The sequence below is a fragment of the Petaurus breviceps genome, unplaced genomic scaffold, assembly GCF_028583685.1.
Source record: "Petaurus breviceps papuanus isolate PSGF00001 unplaced genomic scaffold, PetGlider_PUasm1.0 90692, whole genome shotgun sequence".
In the NCBI taxonomy this organism is placed as follows: Eukaryota; Metazoa; Chordata; class Mammalia; order Diprotodontia; family Petauridae; genus Petaurus; species Petaurus breviceps.
Window position 1 is genome coordinate 6,354,893 of NW_027187313.1, and position 18,812 is coordinate 6,373,704.

The window sequence follows — 18,812 nt, forward strand, 5'->3', positions numbered from 1 at the left end:
GTATTCTTTTTATATTCCCCTCCAGTATTTAGGACCATACTATGTGTTCACATATTGAACAGATGCTCAATAAATGCTAGCGGATTGGCTCAGGTAATGAGCCAGAAAAGGAATGAATACATGAACCAGAAGGGGGGGTGGGGGGGGTGACGAAATGAGTGAACCAGGTGGAAAGAGCATTGCATTCAGAAACTTGGGTACCCTGACTCTAATTAGCCATGTGACTTTGGGTGACTCACTGTCTCTCCAGACAGGGTCCTCCCCTGTAAAATGGGATGAAGGGTGGTCCATGTTGTCTTACAGTCTCTTCCATATCTCACATTCTTTGGCTCTCTGGGCGAGGGTATGAGATAGAACAGGCACAAGAGAGGCCAGAGGGTATGAAAGAAGAGCTTTCTCTGCTTTATGATTGTGCCTAGGACTGTGGCATCAGAGGATATGTATTCATATTCTAGTTTTGCCATTTTCTTAAATGTGTAGCCTTGGCAAGTCACTCAAGTGTCTCTGGATGTCACTCAGTCTCTTCATCTGTAAAAAAAAAAAAAGGGATTGGACTAGACCACCCCTAACACCCCTTCCAACCTTAAACCTGCAATCTGTGCTTAACGAAATCCTTCCAGGTAAATGTCTGCTGTTCTTCACCCTCCCCTCCCCTTACTGACCTCTACCTCTTTCATCTGGCATTCCCTATTCCCTTTCAGCCATGGACAATCCCGTGGATCTGGTTGCCACCAACATCACCCCAACAGAAGCCCTGCTACAGTGGAAATCACCTGTGAGCGAAGTGGAGAACTACGTCCTTGTACTAACACACTTCACAGGTAGGCTTCTCCAAACTTGGCTGAGTGGGCGGGTGTGTGCCCTGGGACTGGGCTGGGGGAATGAGGAATGGGGAAGGCTGTAGCCTACCTATCCTGCTTGGAGATGAAGCCACAAGGCGTGATGATCAATCTGAGAGCAAGAGGACGAAAAAGCCTTTGTCTAATCGCCCCTGCCCTCCCCCCAAAAAACCAAGGTAAAATATAACAAAAGGCACCCAAAGCATAAAGGCAGTGTCAGTCAGTCTGTCAACAAGCAGTTTCTAAACATCTACTATGTGCCAGGCATTGTGCTGGCATAGAAAGGTCCTGACTCTCAAGGAGTTCATATTCTGATGGGGGAGACTACATGTAAATAACAACTTATATAAAAGTTATACACAGTGTGAAAGGAAGGTGATCTCAGGAGGAGGGCCTGGGAAAGGCCACAGATAACACTGGACCCAAAGCCAAAGGACCTGCATCCAAATCCTACTTTGTGTGTGTGACCGGAGGCAAGTCACTGAACTGCTATGGGGTTCAGATGCCTCATCTATAGTGAAGGGGGTTAGACTCGCTGATCCCTAAGGCCCCTTCCAGCTCTGGGCTTATATCTTATGATCTAGCAATATTGCTTTGGTTTCAAAGGGGCCTTTTCTGAGCTGGGATTCCTTATTCAGTTCATATCCATATGCACCTCATTTCAGTTGCCGGGGAAACAATCCTAGTGGATGGCATCAGTGAAGAGTACCAGCTTGTGGACCTGCTCCCTAATACCCACTACACAATCACCATGTATGCCACCAATGGACCTCTCACCAGCAGCACCATCAGCACCAACTTCACCACCCGTAAGTGCCCAATCACTGACCTAATGTCCCAAAGGGTGCCCTTCTGTGTTAGAGATTATATATGCCAATATGTTAGACTAGGTAAAGGCCTTCAGTCCAAGCATCTTAGGGTAGTAGTATGAAGAAAAAAATATGTGAGACAGCTGGGTGATATCATGGATGGGGCACTGGACTTGGAGTCAGGAAGACCAGAACTCAAATCCTACCTCCAACATTTACAAGCTGTGTGAATGAATGAATGAATGAGTGAATGAATGAATGAATGAGTGAGTGAGTGAGTGAATGAGTGAATGAATGAAAAGAGGCATTTATTAAATGCTTATTACTGTATTTACAAAGATGCTAAGTGCTGGGGATAAAAACAGAAAAGACAAGGCATTTCCTGCTTTCAAGGAACTCACATTCTAATGGGGGGACAGCACATGGAAGCTTTTAGCTGCAAGTCAGATGGAAAGGTCCCATGGCTGGGAAGAACAGCAGCAAAGTGGATGGTAAAGAAATGCTTCCTCTCTACTGTCATTTTCAGTGACAAAATTCTACCAGTTTCCGATATTGAACCATTTGACAGTGACAAGAACTTTGGTGGCAAAACTTTCTTTGCTGGGTTGTCTGTTGTTGTCCGTCCTTCATTTTTCAAAGAGGACCGATGACATCATGGGCTGATGCCTTGGCTTGCCCCATGAATTGGATTTAAGTGAGGCAAAGTCACTCAAAGTTGTCAGCCTCACTCTTTGATTTTTTGTTGGCAGCTGTGGTTGCAGCACCCACAACAGCAGCTGTCAGTTAGCATCTCACAGATTATCCCTTGGGCAAGTCATTTAAACTCTCAGCCTCAGTTTCCTCATCTAGAAAATGAGGATAATACTAGCACCTGCTTCACAGGGTTATTGCAAAGATCGGAATGAGATATTGTGCAAAACTCTTAACAAATCTAGAAGCACTATAGAAATGCTAGATATTATTAGCAGTATTTTTAAATGAGCTGGTGTGGGGACAAAGGAAGACCCTTTATTTAGAATGCAAATATCCATGGAAAGACATAAGCTGAGAGAAGTCATTGGACATCTTGGTTCTGAGATTTAAAAAATTAAAAATATTTTGAAAGGATTTGAGGGCTGAGCATAATTATTTTGTTCGTTCATCCACCCAATGATTGTTTATTAGACACCTGTGATGTGAGTCCCTTGGATTTGATTACTCTGTGAATTTTTTTATTTTATGCAGCATTGTGTTAGCAACCCAGAAAGATCCAAAGGTAATTAAGACACAATTCTGTCTCTAACAGAGCTAACAGTTTTTGTCTTTGTACTCCCAAAGCTCAGCACAATTCTTACCACACAGTAGGTACCAAATAAATGTCTGTTGAGTTGACTTGAATCAAATTGAATCTAGCAGTCAGTCTATAATACAAAAATAGTACATACAATACAATAAATGTAATCAATCTAGGGAAGTGACTATGAGAAGTGTTTCAGCCCCGTAAAAAAGACAAAGCATTGACTGAGTGCCACTCGGTAAAGACAGTGTTCCAGCTTCAAGTCTCTGATGTGTTCCTTGGCTTTTGATTTAGCACAAGTCTCAGAGACTGGAGGCACTCGGGTCAGGTGCTAGGGGACTTTCTCTAAGAGTGAAATGATGAGGCACTGAAGGATAGAAACTAGTCCAATAATCTACTGGGTTACAACAAAGCAGCTGCAAACTGCCACTTATATACCTGAGTGAGTCACAGGGGCCAGTGAAAGCGAGCTTCAGCTCTCAGCAAACCAGAAGAAAATCTATTTCAGCGTCTTCCTGTAATGCCAGGGCTTATGCAGCAACATCTGATAGAAAGGGTCAGGCTGGGGATCCAGATAGGTGTCAGAGGTCTGGACAGGAAGCCATCACATCCACAAGAGCAGTTTGTTATTAGGGGGCAGATGGTGTGAGCATACCACAAAATCCAGGGAAAGCATCAGGCCAGAGGTCAGAGACCAAGCCGAGGGGGTCTGTAGGGACCCATGGCAACACCAGCACAATGTTTTGTGTATTGCCACCTCCTCCCTGGAATCCATGCCCCACCTATTTGGTTACCCCAGAAACTCCAGGTTGACTCATGGCAACCTGATTGTTGGAACACAACTTCCTTCATAGGTCCTCCATAGTTGATTTGAATATTCTAATGGAGAAACAAGACATAAAAGACAGATGATGCAGGGGGAGAGGGGAGAGAGACTTACCTGAATAGTAGTATGATGGAGGGAGTCCAGAGAGCAGGAAGGAGAGCCAGAAGACTGAAGACATGGCTGGCCTCGGCACTTTCCTTAGAACTAGAGACCTTGACATGAGAGTGCTGGAGCTAGTTTACAGTGGCTTGGGAGAGTCAATTGTTAAATTTTCAGTGTAAGCATTTACACCTTCAAAATCACCACACACTACAAATCAAGATTTGACTTTTGTTTCATCAGTTGTCTAGACTTAAGAAAGTGATGAATATACTATAGGTTAAAGTGAGAATATACTGTAGATTAAACTAAAAAGTGCATCATGCGTAATTTTTTTTTTTCAGAGAGCCAATTGTTAAGCATTCACCAGCATTATCTAATGTCTTTTGAAGGAGCAGTTCCTTATAAACAGACTCTCTCCCTGACCATTAAAGAACAGGGTCAGAGAATGAGCAAGCCTCAGCCTACAAGTACAAGCCAAGTACACAAATGGGTGGAGAGTGTGAGGGCATATGGCCTACCTGCTCTCTCACTCTCTCCTCTCTGTCTCTGTCTCCGTCTCTCTGTCTCTCTCTGTTTCTGGTCTCTGTCTCTCTATCTCTTTGTCTCTCTGTATCTCTCTCTGTCTCTCTTTGTCTCTCTGTCTCTGTCTCTCTCTGTCTCTCTCTATGTCTCTGTCTCCCTGTCTCTCTCTCTGTCTCTCTCGGTTTCTCTCTGTCTCTCTCTGTTTCTCTCTGTCTCTCTCTGTCTCTATCCCTGTCTCTCTGTCTCTGTCTCTCTCTGTCTCTCTCTCCCTCTGTCTCTCTGTCTCTGTCTGTCTCTCTCTGTCTCTGTCTGTCTCTCTCTCTGTCTGTCTCTCTCTGTGTCTCTCTGTCTCTGTCTCTCTGTCTCTGTCTCTCTGTCTCTGTCTCTCTGTCTCTGTCTCTCTCTGTCTCTCTCTCTCTCTGTCTCTCTCTGTCTCTCTGTCTGTCTCTCTCTCTCTCTGTTTCTCTCTCTCTCTCTGTCTCTCTCTTTCTCACAGTTCTGGATCCCCCCACAAATCTGACTGCCAGTGAGGTCACCAGACAGAGTGCCCTGATTTCCTGGCAGCCTCCTGTGGCAGGCATTGAGAACTACATCTTGACCTATAAATCCAGCGATGGAAGCCGGAAGGTGAGTTGTGGATAAGTGAGAAAGCTAAGTCCAATCATGCCAAACACTCAGGAGTGAAGGGTCAATGGCATTACCAGAGGGAAAGGGCTAGGTCTCAGCCATTTTTCACCAATTTAGTCAAGCCAAAGTGTGCTACGTGACACATACAAAAAGGTCCTAGGATTTAGAGCTTTAAAGTTCCTAAGGGGTCCTCTGGTCAAACCCCTTTATTCTACATATGGGGAAGCTCCTAAGTTTTCTTATTATTGCCACAAAGTCTGTGTCTACACATCATTCCATGAAGAGGAGATCTGGCAAATTTGGGGTCAATATCTTCAATGTAGATGGTTCTAGATAATTCAGATCCTCACATAGAAAACTTGAGAATAGGGAGAGCCATCCCAAAGAGACTAAAGGATTCCTAGATAGTCCTTCTTACCAAAGGTTCCCCCTCATGGTCTAAATGATTCAGGAGGTAATTAAAAAATTAAATTGCATTTGTTCCTAAATATACCCTAATCAGAAGTGTAGTAACAAACCTGAGCCCGCCTCTCCCAGACAGAGAGCTGCATCGCCATATTTTGTGACACCAGCTTCCCCATGTCTCTGTGCACCATGATTTCTTTTCCTCCTCTTCTTTTGATGTTGCACAGGAGTTGATTGTGGATGCAGAAGACACTTGGATCCGTCTGGAGGGACTTTCAGAGAACTCTGAATATACGGTGCTCTTACAGTCAGCCCAGGATGCTGTTCACAGTGCAATCACCTCTGCTAGCTTCACCACAGGTAAGTGGTTGAGGCTTTCACACATTCGCTCCCTGACACATACCCCCAAATAGCAAAATGGTCTCACATCATCTCAGCTGAGTCCTGTTCCTCGATGGAGCACCTAAAGGAAGCTGAGCTGCCTCTTCCTGCTAAGGAACTTATTTTTGCTACTTCTGCATTTGCTCCTCCAGAAGCCCTTGCCTACAAACAAGCTCACTTTGACTAAAGACAAGGGAAACTGCAGAGGATTTCCTCTGTGACCACCAACTTCAAGGGAGGACACCAAGTGAAGCCAATTTCCTCTTCCAATTTAATTTCAAAGGACTTTTCCACCAAAGATCATCCTTTCCACCTTGGTCCACAACATCCTTGCTTTCATAGACTTTCCCTCTATTCTTCTCTCCATCTCCATGGAACATGTCCTATAAATTAATGGAAGAATGAGTAATAATGGCTAACTAACATTTATATAGCGTTAAAATTTGCAAAGTACCATACAAATGCTACTCATTTTATCCTCACAACGATCATGGGAAGTAGGTGCTATTATTATACCCATTTTTACCGATGAGGAAACTGAGGAAAACAGAAGTTAAGTGACTTGCATAGGATAACACAGCTAGTAAGTGACTGAGATGGGATTTTAACTCAAGTCCCCTATCCATTGCTTCACCTAACTTCCTTGCAAATAATATAATAAATAAGGGCAAACTAATTTATTAAGCATTATATGTACTGAATGTTGTGCTGAGCACTGGTAATAGAAATGCAAAAAGCAAGGCATCCTTAGGCTTCAAAAAGTTTGCATTCTAACAAGGGAGCACGACACATAGAGCTAATAGAGAGGTAGCCTGAGAGAGGTCTTTTTGTCAAGGAAGCCATGGGGATAGTGAGGTGAATCATAGTTGGGGTATGCTGGTGTCAGTTCCTATCAGCTCCAGAGCTGATTGTTAAAATTTCGGTGTGAAGATTTATACTTTGAAAATCAGTAAATGGGGTGGCTAGGTGGTGCAGTGAATAGAGCACTGGACCTGAGTTCAAATCCGGCCTCAGACACTTAACACAAAAAACTAGCTTGTGACCTTGGGCAATTGCCCTACCTTCTTCCCTCAAAAAAGCAAGAAAGCTGGTTGTTAAACATTTTACCAGCACATCTTTGGCCATAGGACAACTAATTGCCATATTCTTTCCAGAAATGGTGGTATTGACTTGGTCATTTTATTCACTTGAGATAGAAAATAGGAAGGAGAGGAATAGTAAGTGTGAACAGCAACACAGCATGAAGATGGCCAAAGAACGGAGAATTATGGGGTCAGATATATAAGAGAAGGTCCTGTTCTAGTCTCTAGGATGTAGATTATCATAACCATGTCCAGTTCTGAGTCCTGTACCTGCTACAGAAGATTCATGTATGTGTGTGCACGTGTCTGTTAGCGTACATCCAAGATGCATATCTAGAGTATTGAGAGTCTTATGTGCACACGTGCACATGACTGTATTCATACCATCGTTCTTGTTGAGCTAGTTTCTTTCCTTAAGTTGCCATCTTCATGTGCAAAAGCCCCCACAAACACATTCAGTTTATCAGATTGGGTCTAGATCTCTAAAGAGCTAGATCATGAAGTAGAGGTTGGCAGCCATAGCAGCATGTTTACCAAGTGACACAGAGTAAATGCCCTGCCCCTCTTAAGGGCTGAAGCCAATGATGCTCAGCCCTCACACCCTTTCAAATGGCTTTGAAAATCTAGAAAACTGATATTCTGCCTGAGTTCTAGCTTCAAGATCTCCCCTGCATTGTTCCACTGCAAGGAAAGAACCCTTCAAAGTCCTCATTCCAAGCTACTTTTGGAGATTCCTAACCAGAGATCTAAGGATTATGAAGAATAAATTAGAAAAGAGACCAGAGGCAGAGCAACCATTTAGAGATTGTTAAAGAGTAAAAGTGAAAAGCAGTAAGTGCCTGGGTCAGAGTGGATATAGTGGAAATGCAAAGGAGAGTGGAGAAGTAAGAGATACCATGAAGGTAGGATCAGTTAACTGCACTTAGCTACTGATTAAAAGTGATATAAAAGGGACGAGTCAAAAATGACTTCAGCATGGGTTCTATCCATTCACATGGCTTCCACCCTATTCCTTATCTTCTCTTTCCCTGACAATTGCTGTTGTTCAGTTGTTTTCAGTCATATCTAACTCTTTGTGACCCCATTTGGGGTTTTCTTGTCAAAGATACCAAAGCAGTTTGCTATTTCCTTCTCCAACTCATTTCATAAATGAGGAAACTGAGGCAAATGGGGTTAAGTGACTCACCCAAGGTCACATAGCTAGTAAGTACCTGAGGCTGGATTTGAACTCAGAAAGAAGAGTCTTCTAGACTCTAAGCCCAGCACTCTATCCACTGTGCCACCTAGCTGCTCAAGACAATTGTAATAGCCAGCTAATTGATCTTCCTGCCTCGTGCCTCTGGGAATTCTAACCTACCTTCCACATAACTGCCAAAGTAGTTTTCCTACACCATGAGTCTAACCACGTCAGTCTCTGCCCCTGACCCTTCTACAAACTCTAGTGTCTCCTTATTATCTCTAGGATCAAATACACTGTTCCCTTTCTTTTTCTTCTTTTTTCATCCTTTCCCTTCCCTTCTCTTTCTTTCCCTTTCCTTCACATTTAAAATCCTTCACAATCTGATTCCAATGTCCCTTTCCGGTCTTGTTCCACATCACTTCCTTACATATGTTCTACGGTCCAACCAAAGTGACTCTTCCATTGCACTCCATCTCCCTTCTCCATTATCTTCGCCCTGGTTCTCCCCCATGCCTGGAACACCCTCCTCGGCTCTACCTCTTAGAACCCCTAGTATCTTTCAAGGTTCATCTCAAGTACCACTTTCTACATTAAATTTTCCCTGACCCTCATAGTTTCTAGTTCTCCACCACAACCACCCAAAAAAAAAACCCAATGACACTCATTTTGTATATATTCAATGTCTATTTCTATGTGTTCATGTTGCTTCCTTATAAGAATGTCAGCTCTTTGAGATCACAGACTTTTATCCCCAAGGACTAACATAGTACTTGGTAAATAGCACAAAAGGGTGCCTAATAAATGCTTGTTGATTAATTGATTGGTTTAGGGGACTGAGAGGAGCTTTGAAGTCTCTTCCAGTTCTGAGGTTTTGAAACTCTGTAACTTGGATTTTTTAATGAAGTGAGTCACAACTTAAAGAGAATTATTTCCCTTAAAAAAAAAAAAAGACATAGATGGCAAGTACTTGAAAGAAACTCTCTATTTGCATATTTATTAGACACAAAATTATAATTTCAGCCCAAAAATGCACAAATTTCATTGCTAGCTCTATGCAGTATAAGCCTTTAATTCATGCCTTGGTAATGCTACAGCTAGTTGTCGTGAGCATTATGATAATATCACAGAATGTTTCTGTCTTTTTGGTGACATCTTGCATCCAGAGAGAGTCTGCAACCTGTCAGCTAAAAAAAGCCATGAACCACTTAGATGCTCCTTCTGGGGCGACGCCTAGCCACTCACCACGTGCAAGCACACTAATATCTAAGGCAGGGCTATAACCAGGATGGGGTGATTAGGATTTTGTCCCAGAATGCTGAAATTTAGAGAGTGCTGATATCATTTTTAGTCTTTCAGTAGGGAAAAAAAAAAAACTGACCTTAATACCTAGAAGCAGGTTTTCTCCTTTAGCAGCAGTATCCCAGGTAAGCTCCTTCCCAGCCCGGCTCTTTGTTACCCCATCCCCCACCTCAGTGTCTTGGGGTCACCACAGCCCCACCACCATTCAGCAGAGTGCATATTTCCTGATGCTTGTCCTTGGTACAAAAAAACAGATACTGTAAGCGATTGTCATTTACACCATAGTGTGAATGAGTTTCAGTTATTTTTCTGAAATCAGGTTTTGATAGAGGTCAAAGAAGGAGAATATAAAAGCACTGAGTCCCTGAGGCAAGGAAGGGGAAAACTTCAAGAAAGGGAAAGGACAGAAAAGGGCAAAGCCTAAGAAGTTATCTCTTTCTTTCACCACCTTGCCTAGGGCCAGCATTGGACAAGAGGTGATCGTTTGTACCCTCAGAACTATGGGTCTGGGTGATAAAGGTCAGAGATTTCTTAGTGGTGGGTAACAGAGCTGCCGAGTGCTGGTTAGTTTTAATGGAGAAAGCCTACACATCCTAATGCCTTCTAAAACTCTGATGCAGAAAAAGAGCCTAAAATTGGACCCCAAGAGGGAAAAAAATCCATCACCTGGCAAGTCCTACACCCATTCCCAGCAGAAAAAAGATAAGACAATTGTTTTAAGCACATTTTTTGTGACTGATTTAAGAAATCTGGGGTTTTTCTCCAAGAAGAAAAAGAGAAAAAAAAAACATACTACAAAAAACTTCTTTTGATCAAGATGTCTTCCCTTTCTGTGTTCCTGACATGCAATGTACAACTATTTCGTTCCTTCCATCATGTTAATAGCTGCCTGTCCTGTTGTCTCTTGTGTTTGCACAAGACTCAGGGGGGAATTATGTACAAGTAGTATGGAAGGGGAAAAAAATATAGATACATTATTTATAATTTACTGTCGCCTGAAATTTCATCCAAGGTCTACTTGTCTTTTAAAGACATGAATATAAATGAGGAAACAAATATTCCCCACAGAGCAACAGGGCTTGGTGAAATGATCATCTTCAAGGCAGTTCCTTTTGTCTGATTTAATGCTATAAGAAGCAAACAAGGCTTTCGCAAAAACCTGTCTTCAGAGACCTGTGGAGATGATAAAAATGGGTTATCTTGACCTTGGGGTTAAATGAAGACATTTGGTTGTGGGTATACCCAGAGATGGGCAAGTATCTCTCTTGTCACCTTCATGTGGGGTCCTTCGGGTCCTCATCCACAGTGTCCCAGAAGCACTGCTGTAATGCCCAGGAAGCTCACTTTAGAGGGGGTATCTGTTTTTAAAGCTGTATACAATTAGGAAAGTAGCAAGCTCTGGGTCCTGGGTGGAAAATACCTTGAAAATTCATGTAGTTAGCAGAAATATCCTAGTCAGGAAAAGTGGGTGTGAAGAATGACCCTTCAGGGTAGATGATCATTCATTCAACATTATTATCTCTTTACTCAGAAGGAGAGAAAAGATGAGTTTTTGTTTTAAAGACAATGGGAAGAGAAAGCATGAGTGGGAGATGTGTGGGTGGAGGGGTGATGGTTTCCTTTCTGCCCGGAGTTTCTGGCTAACTTAAGCAGACTTCATCAAGATAAAGCACTTTTTCTCCCCAGCACCCTCAGGGAGGAGGGAGACCCCCTCCCACCCTGTTCTCTCCTTAGGGTGAGACCAATGGCTAATAAAATTGAAGCCACTTTTATAGTCTACTCCTCACATATAAAATACACAGACAGAGAGATGGACAATATTGAGAAGAGTAATTGTGTCGATAGGCAAAATCCACCAAAAAGTGTGAGCAACGCTCAGATACAATACCTCTGTATTTGTCCAGTATCACTGGGGATTAAGCTGTTCCACTTGACAGAAAATTCTGCATACTTAAAGCTTCTCTCTCTTTTGTTCAACAAAACTTCAATAAATTTAAATTTTATTCTATGAATATTGGTTGACGAAACTGGGGGATACATAAGCCTAGAGAAGGGAAGATGAGGGGGAGGGTCAGTACATGGTAGTTGAGGTGAAGGTCTGTCACATGGAAGAGGGTCTAGACCTGTTCTGCTTGGTCCTAGGGGGCAAGAAGAGGAGGTGTGAGGGGAAGCTGAAAATAAACACATTTAAGTTTAATATTGGGGAAAACTTCACAATAAGCAGGCAAGCTGCCCCAAAAATGGAATGAGCTGCCTGGGAGAGAAAAGCTCACTTCCTTCGAACTGAAATTGATCTCAGAAAGGTCAGGTAGATGCTTACCTAGGATGGTTATAGAGGGTATTCTTGTGTATTCGTTGGACTAAATTACCCTGAGATGCTTTCAAATTCTTATATACTTTATCCTGCAGGTGCAATTAGGTGGTACAGCTGGGGTCTGGAGTTAGGAAGGCCTGAGTTAAAATCTCATCTCAGATGCTTATGCTGTATGACCCTGGACATGTCACTTAATCTCTGTCTGCCTCAGTGTCCTCAACTATTAAATGGGGATCATAGTAGCACCTACTTCTCAGGGTTGTTGTAAGAATCAAATGAGTTATTCTTTGAAAAGCACTTTGCAAATCTGGCATTATATAAATGCTATTATTATTACATTACTAATTAGATGACATTATATAACACTATATAAATGCTAGTTATGATTATCAATTATATTACTTATTAACTGCATTATTTTATCAAACACTATATAAATGCTAGCTATTGTTATTGTTCATTACGTTACTCCTATCATCTTGGTTAAAATACTAGGAATGTAGCTACCATTTATAGATCACTCTAAATTTTTAAAGCACTTTTCATATAAGATCCCATCTGATCTTTACAAACAATCCTGTGAAATAGAAGCCATTATTATAACTATTTTAAAGATGAGAAAATTGAGACTCAAAAGTTAAATGAGTCTGTCAGGGTAATACAGCTAGTAATACCTGAGGCAGGATTTGAACCTAGATGTCCCTGACTACAAGCCCAACACTTTATCCATTATACCATGGTGTCTCCAGTGAGGACAATCACCACCTCTATCAGTATTGATGGGGAGGTAGTACCATTAAACAGCTGATTTACCCAAGGTCATAAGTAGAGTAAAGAACCACTTTGGGAACAGGGTTACTTTCCTCCCTCCTTTGTTCTCTCCTCTGATTCACTGCTGTCCTTAGAACACCCTCCGGATGTTCTACACAAAGCCATTTCTGGCAGTTCTTCCAGTGAATGCACCAACACTATCAATAATACAATTACCTTGGGAAACACTTAACCATGAGACATTTCAGGATCCTGATCATTGGAGGTGGTTTGTGTCCTCACTCCCAAAATAACTATATTTAAGCTAAAATATCTCCTTTCCAAAAGTTTTCCTAGCCCAGAACTTTCCTTGCACCAAAAGGGAGAAACTCCTTCTAATTTTCCAGTGAATCTCATAATTTTCCTTGCATGTATAATTATCGTGATTGCCTGTTAATCCTGAGTGGATTCCAGTGTGCTACAGTAAGAAAGATATTGGTCTTGCAGACAGGTTTATGGTTCAGGGCATTTTCCAACATGAGCTGCTGCTTCTACCCACATTATTTCATTCACAAATTGAAACTCCTCAAAGTAAAGCATAATGGAAAAGAAGAAAGGAAAAGGAAAATGGGACAAGATCCATAAAAGCAATAACAGAGAAACTGGTTAGAAGAGGGAGCTCAAAATTTCTACTTCAGAAACTTTAATTCCAAGAGAAACACAAAGAAGGGATAAACAAGAATACAGACCACGAATCAAGAATAAAATTTCAGGATAGACAAGAAGGAAAGAGAAATAACAAAAAGAACAAAGAAATTCCTAGAAAAAGGAACTGGGGAAAAAACTAAAAAACAGAAGAAGTTGGAGAGGAGGTGAGAAAAGAAGATTCTGAACTGACCACTTAGGGGAGAAAAAGAAGGGCAAAAATAGGGGAAGAAATAAATAACTAAATAAAAGAACAAGAAAACAATAATAGTAGCCACAAAATTAGGGGAAAGGAAGACAAATGTTAGCTAAGGTAGTACCATAGTGCACAGAGCTCTGGGCCTAGAACCAGAAAAACCTGAGTTCAAACCCATCACTAGCTGTAGGATCTTGGGTAAGTCATTTCACCTCTTTTGCCTCAGTTTCCCCATCTATAAAATAAGATTAAAAGAGGACCTTTTCTCACAGTTGTTGTGAGTATAAAATGAGATAATATTTGTAAAATATTTAACACAGTCTGGTACATGGTAAATGCTATATAAATGTTAGTTATTACTATTATTATTAAATTGGATTTGAGGGGAATGTGGAGGGGAATGGGGTTGCATCAAAGAGTTTGAACAAATCTAAGTGTAGGCATAAAGTATTATACTTACAAATAAAGGAGTTAAAATATTTTTAAAAATTAAAACTCCCAGTACCAAAGGCACAAATAGAGGAAAACACAAACCTATTTTTATAACTTATCATGTGAATGGGATAACAATTCAACAAAAATCAATGAGAGCAGATGCATGGATCAGAGAATAAAACCCCACAAACTTGTTTACAAGTAATATGCCTAAAAGAAAAAGCAAAGAGAAACATAGAATCAAAATGAGAGACTTGAACAAAATTTATTGCACTTCACATGAGTTAAAGTAGCAGTTATGCTATCAAACAAAGCAAAAATAAAAGTTCACAGTATCACTAAAGATAAACAAGAAATTTGTATTAGTAAAGGAACCATAGACAGTGAGCCAATATCAATATTAAATATGTATATGTACCAAATGACATTGCATCTTAATTCATCAAGTAAAAATTAACTGAAATATTTAAAAAATATAATAATACAATAAGAGAAAGAGACAATGTTTCTACCTCAGAATTTGATGCATTTAAAAGAGAGATAAATAAAAGTTAAGTTATAAAACTGAACATACTAAGAATTTAGAGCTAAAAAAACTTATGGAGCCTTCTGAATGGGACTACTAGAGATTATACATACCTAGTAGCACTATATGGGGCTTTTACAAAAATAGACACCATATTAAGGCACAAGAAAATTGCAAATATATCTATTAAAAAGCAGAAACAGCAAATGTGTTCTTTACTCCCCATAATGAAATAAAAATAGCAATCAACTCGGAGAGTGAAAGCCACAGACCAAGATGAGGGGAGCAAAGAAAAAATCATAAAAATAATTAATAACTATGTAAATAATAATTACGAGATGGCAAACCAAGATTTCTCAGATACAATGGGGGCAGTTCTCAGTAAAAATGTAGTCCCTATAAGCACATACTAAGAAAAAGGAAAAAGAGAGAATTAGTGGAGTGAATATGCAATTTTTAAAATGAGAAAGCTAACAAATAAACAAACCTAAAGTAATCACAAAGGAGGAGGTCTAGAATGGTAGATGAGACCTAGATAAACTGGAAATCACAAAGACCAAAGGACCAATACATAAAACTAAAAGCTGTTCCTTGAAAAGACTGACAAAAATTATAAAATTATAGTCACTATGAATAAAAAGAAGAGGTTAAAAAATCAAATGAATGGAATAAAAAGTGAATGTGATGAAATTATAGCATATGAAGAAGCAATGAAAAGAATCCTCAGAACCTACTATCCACAGATGTATGCCAACAAAACTGAGAAGTCAAAAGAAATACACATTTATCTAAAAATTATAAAATGCCAAATTAACAGAATACCAAATAGAGATATTAAATAATCCAGTATCATAAAAGTAAATTGGACTAGTTATTTAAAAACTACCCAAAAAATCCCTGGTCCAAATGGATTTATAAGTGAATTTCATCTAACTTTTAAATAACAATCAGTTCCTATGCTATACAAATTATTCTAAGAAATTAAGAAAGTGACCCTTCTACCAAACTCCTTTATGAGACGAACATACTCGTGATACCCAAACCGGTATGAATGTATTTTGCCAAAGACCTTTTCTACATATATTGATACAATCAAGTGTCATTGTTTGTTTTTGGTTTTAATATGATGTTGTTTTCCTAATGTTGAACTATCCTTGCATCCCTCCATATAAATTTAATTAGATCATAGTTAAGGACTTTTGTAAAACTTGCTATCGCCTTTTAATCAGGATTTTATTTAAAATGTTTAATTAATATTCAGTAATATTATTGATCTATAGTTCCTTTCCAGTTTGCTGGTGACATAATGGCTTACTTTAAAATTCCTAGAGAATCTGTGAAGAAACTGAGACAATTTAACAATTTCAACAATGTTGCAAGCTACAAAATATATCCCCAACAAAAAGTCTGTGTCATTTCTGTCTCTCATATGCTCTAGCTGTGTAACAACAGACAAGTCATTTAATTTCTCTGAGTTTCAGTTTCTTCATCCATAAAACAGGTATAATATTGTACCACAACATCTCCTAGGCTTGTTGTAAAGAAGCCATTTTATAAACCTTAAGGTACTTTATAAATGGAAGTTGTCATTCATTCAATTGACAGAGCGTCCCTTTCAATCCATGTGGACATGATGAAGATGTGTGGACTAGATTAGTGTGGTAGGATATGGAACTAGTTGAATGACCAGACCAAAGAGATCTTTGATAGATCGATGCTAATCTAGAGAGAAATCTCAAGGGGTAATAGTCCAGAGACCAATTCTTGGCTCTACATTGTTCAACATTTTCATCAATGACTTGAACAAAGTCATAAAAGACATAATTATCACATTTGCAGATAACATGAAACTGGAAGAAATGGTTATCATATTGAACAGCAGAGTCAGAATCTAAATAGATCTTAACAGGCTAAATCTATGGGCCAAAGCTAATAAGATGAAATTTAAAAGAATGCATATGAGTTTATAGGGCAGCTAGGTGGTGCCATTGTGAATAGAGCATCTGGTCTAGAAACAGGAAGACCCAAATTCAAATTTGACCTCAGACACTATCTGCATGACCCTAGGCAAGTCACTTCACCCTGTTTGTTTCAGCTTCTTCATCTGTAAAATGAGCTAGAGAAGGAAATGGCAAGCTACTTCAATAACTTGTCCAAGAAAACCTCAAATGGGGTCACAAGGTCAGACATGAGTGAACAACAGGAACAACAAAATATGAGATTGTATCTGGAGGTGTTAGTGGAATACAAACTTAATACAAACCAACAGTATGATGCGGTAGCCAAAAAAAAGCTAATATCCAAAGTAAAGAAGATGATGATTTTACTTTATCCTGATTACACCACATCTGAAGTGCTGTGTTTTGCTTTTTTCAAACTGCATTTTAGAAATGACACTGATAAACTGCAATCTGTCCAGAAGAGGGCATCAGGGATGATGAGGGGGTCTTACATTACATGAGGACTGAAGGAATTGAGGATTTTTACTCTGGAAAAGAGAAACCTTTTTTTTTTTTTTTAGAGGAAAGTCATGTGGAAGTTGGATTAAACTTGTTCTATTTGGTCCTAGAGGGCTAAAGTAGAAGCAATGCGTAAATATTTTTAGACTTGTAATCAGGCAAAACATCCTAACTTTAAAAGCTGCTTCAAAAGGTACTGGCTTTGCCTCCCTAGAGTTCTTCCTACTGAACCAATGACTACTTGTCAGGATATTTTTGAGAGATTCTCCCTGTACAGATTTGATTAGATGGCCTTTGGCTCCAATTATGAGATGCTAGATTCGGCAATATCATAAACTATATTGATTGGAATTAATCATTCTACAAGGGAAAAACAGCCACCTGGTATATTTAACACTCTTCAGTCCAAGTGATCACAACTTGAATCTTTTTCGTCATGGAAATCAGTGCCATCAGTTACTCATGAGAGTCCTTATTCCTACTCTCCAATTTCTTCCTCTCCCTGAAGCTATCTTTGTTAGTTATTCCAACAAAGAGAGAGCTATAGCTCCCTCTCTCAGTTGGTTTTTAGGAAAAATTTATTGACATACTTGGTTGGTCTCACTGGGAAACAATTGGTAGTTCTGATCCTCTTTAAATAATGTATACCTTGACATGAAGGCTACAAAAATAGTTGTAATAAATTTCAGTATTACCCTTTGTGCAGAATCTTTTTTAAAAAATTGTTGCATTTTATTTGATTATTTTTAAATATTTGTATAGAAAACTAGTCTGGACTCTTTAAGAAGTCAGGTTGTAAAATGGAGAAACTCTTCACCAAAGGGGAGGAGACTCTGGGCTAATTATAAAGAGTGATGTGCAAATGAAAGCATAGTATTTTCTACCATTTTGAGAAAGGTCATTCAACAACAGAAAAGTAACATATAGTGAGCCCGGGATGGCATTGGCAGAAAGATATTCAGACGTATCAGTGATTATAGATTAACAGGGCAGTGTGGAGCAGATGGAGTCCTGTTTCTAACACATATTAGCTTGGTTGATTAGCCACTGGAAAGTCAAGTAACCTCTCTTAGCCTCAGTTTCCTCTTGTGTAAAATGGTAATAATAGCACCTACCTTACAGGGCTCTTGGCAAGATCAAATGAAAAATTAAATGAAAAGCACTTGGTAAACTTTAAAGTTCTAAACAAATATTAGCTATTATAATTGAGAAGCAATGTGGCATAGTTGCCAAAGAGCTTAGCCTGAAAACAAAGGAGACAGAGGTTGTTGGTCAACCTCTAAATGCTCTGTTGTTTGTCCTTGGTCTGGAAGGGGATCATGACCTCAGGAAGGTGATGCCATGATATACAAATGAATGGAATTTAAGTGAGGGAGGATTGTGCAAAGTCACCAGCCTCACTTTCTCCTCCTGAGTCACATGGGTCCAGTGGTCAGAAATAGATCAGGATGACTAGAGATGGCCCTGGATAGAGTGGGAGAGCTTGGCCCTTTTAAATTAAGGTCTTTAAGAGGTCCCAGTTTGACTGAGGCAACACCCATTCTGTGATTAAAGCTAGGTAAAAGATGTTGCAGAGAATTATGTCTTTTTCCTAGTCAGAAAAAAAAAATCTGATCTGGGAGGGAAAGATCCTCAGTGCTTCTGGCCAAAAAAAGAAACAATTATAATTTAACATTCATTCTGAGGCAATCAAGACCCAAACAATGACCTAGTGGGGCTTGGCCTGGAACCTATTGTTGGTCAATCAATGAGAGACAGAATGATTTGAGTTTAAGGCTTGGTCCTTAAAAAGGAAATCTAGCCTGTAAACTCAAGCCATCTTGGGAGGTTTCCTTTGGGCAGATACCTGCAGGTAAGGGTCATGTGGGCAGAGGGAAAGAGGGAAAAGAAGGGGAGGGAAGAAGGGGGAGGAGAGAGAGAGAGAGAGAGAGAGAGAGAGAGAGAGAGAGAGAGAGAGAGAGAGATGGAGAGGAGACAGAGAGAGAGAAAGAGGAGGAAGGAGAAAGGGACAGGTAGGGAGAGAGGGAGGAAGATAAAGAATGAAGAAAAGAGGGAGGGAGAGAGGGAAAGAGGGAGAGA

The 18,812-nt window shown here is 40.0% G+C and overlaps 1 protein-coding gene across 2 annotated transcripts in view; it reads left to right on the forward strand.

Annotated features, from left to right (window-relative positions):
* Nucleotides 1-18,812, forward strand: part of TNR (tenascin R) — a 117,814-nt gene that overhangs the window by 68,405 nt on the left and 30,597 nt on the right. For both annotated transcript variants that reach the window (XM_069065517.1, XM_069065518.1), the window contains 4 exons: nt 702-821; nt 1,505-1,648; nt 4,871-5,001; nt 5,634-5,766. In XM_069065517.1, the coding sequence (XP_068921618.1) occupies nt 702-821; nt 1,505-1,648; nt 4,871-5,001; nt 5,634-5,766 (528 nt within the window). The remainder of the gene's footprint in view (nt 1-701; nt 822-1,504; nt 1,649-4,870; nt 5,002-5,633; nt 5,767-18,812) is intronic.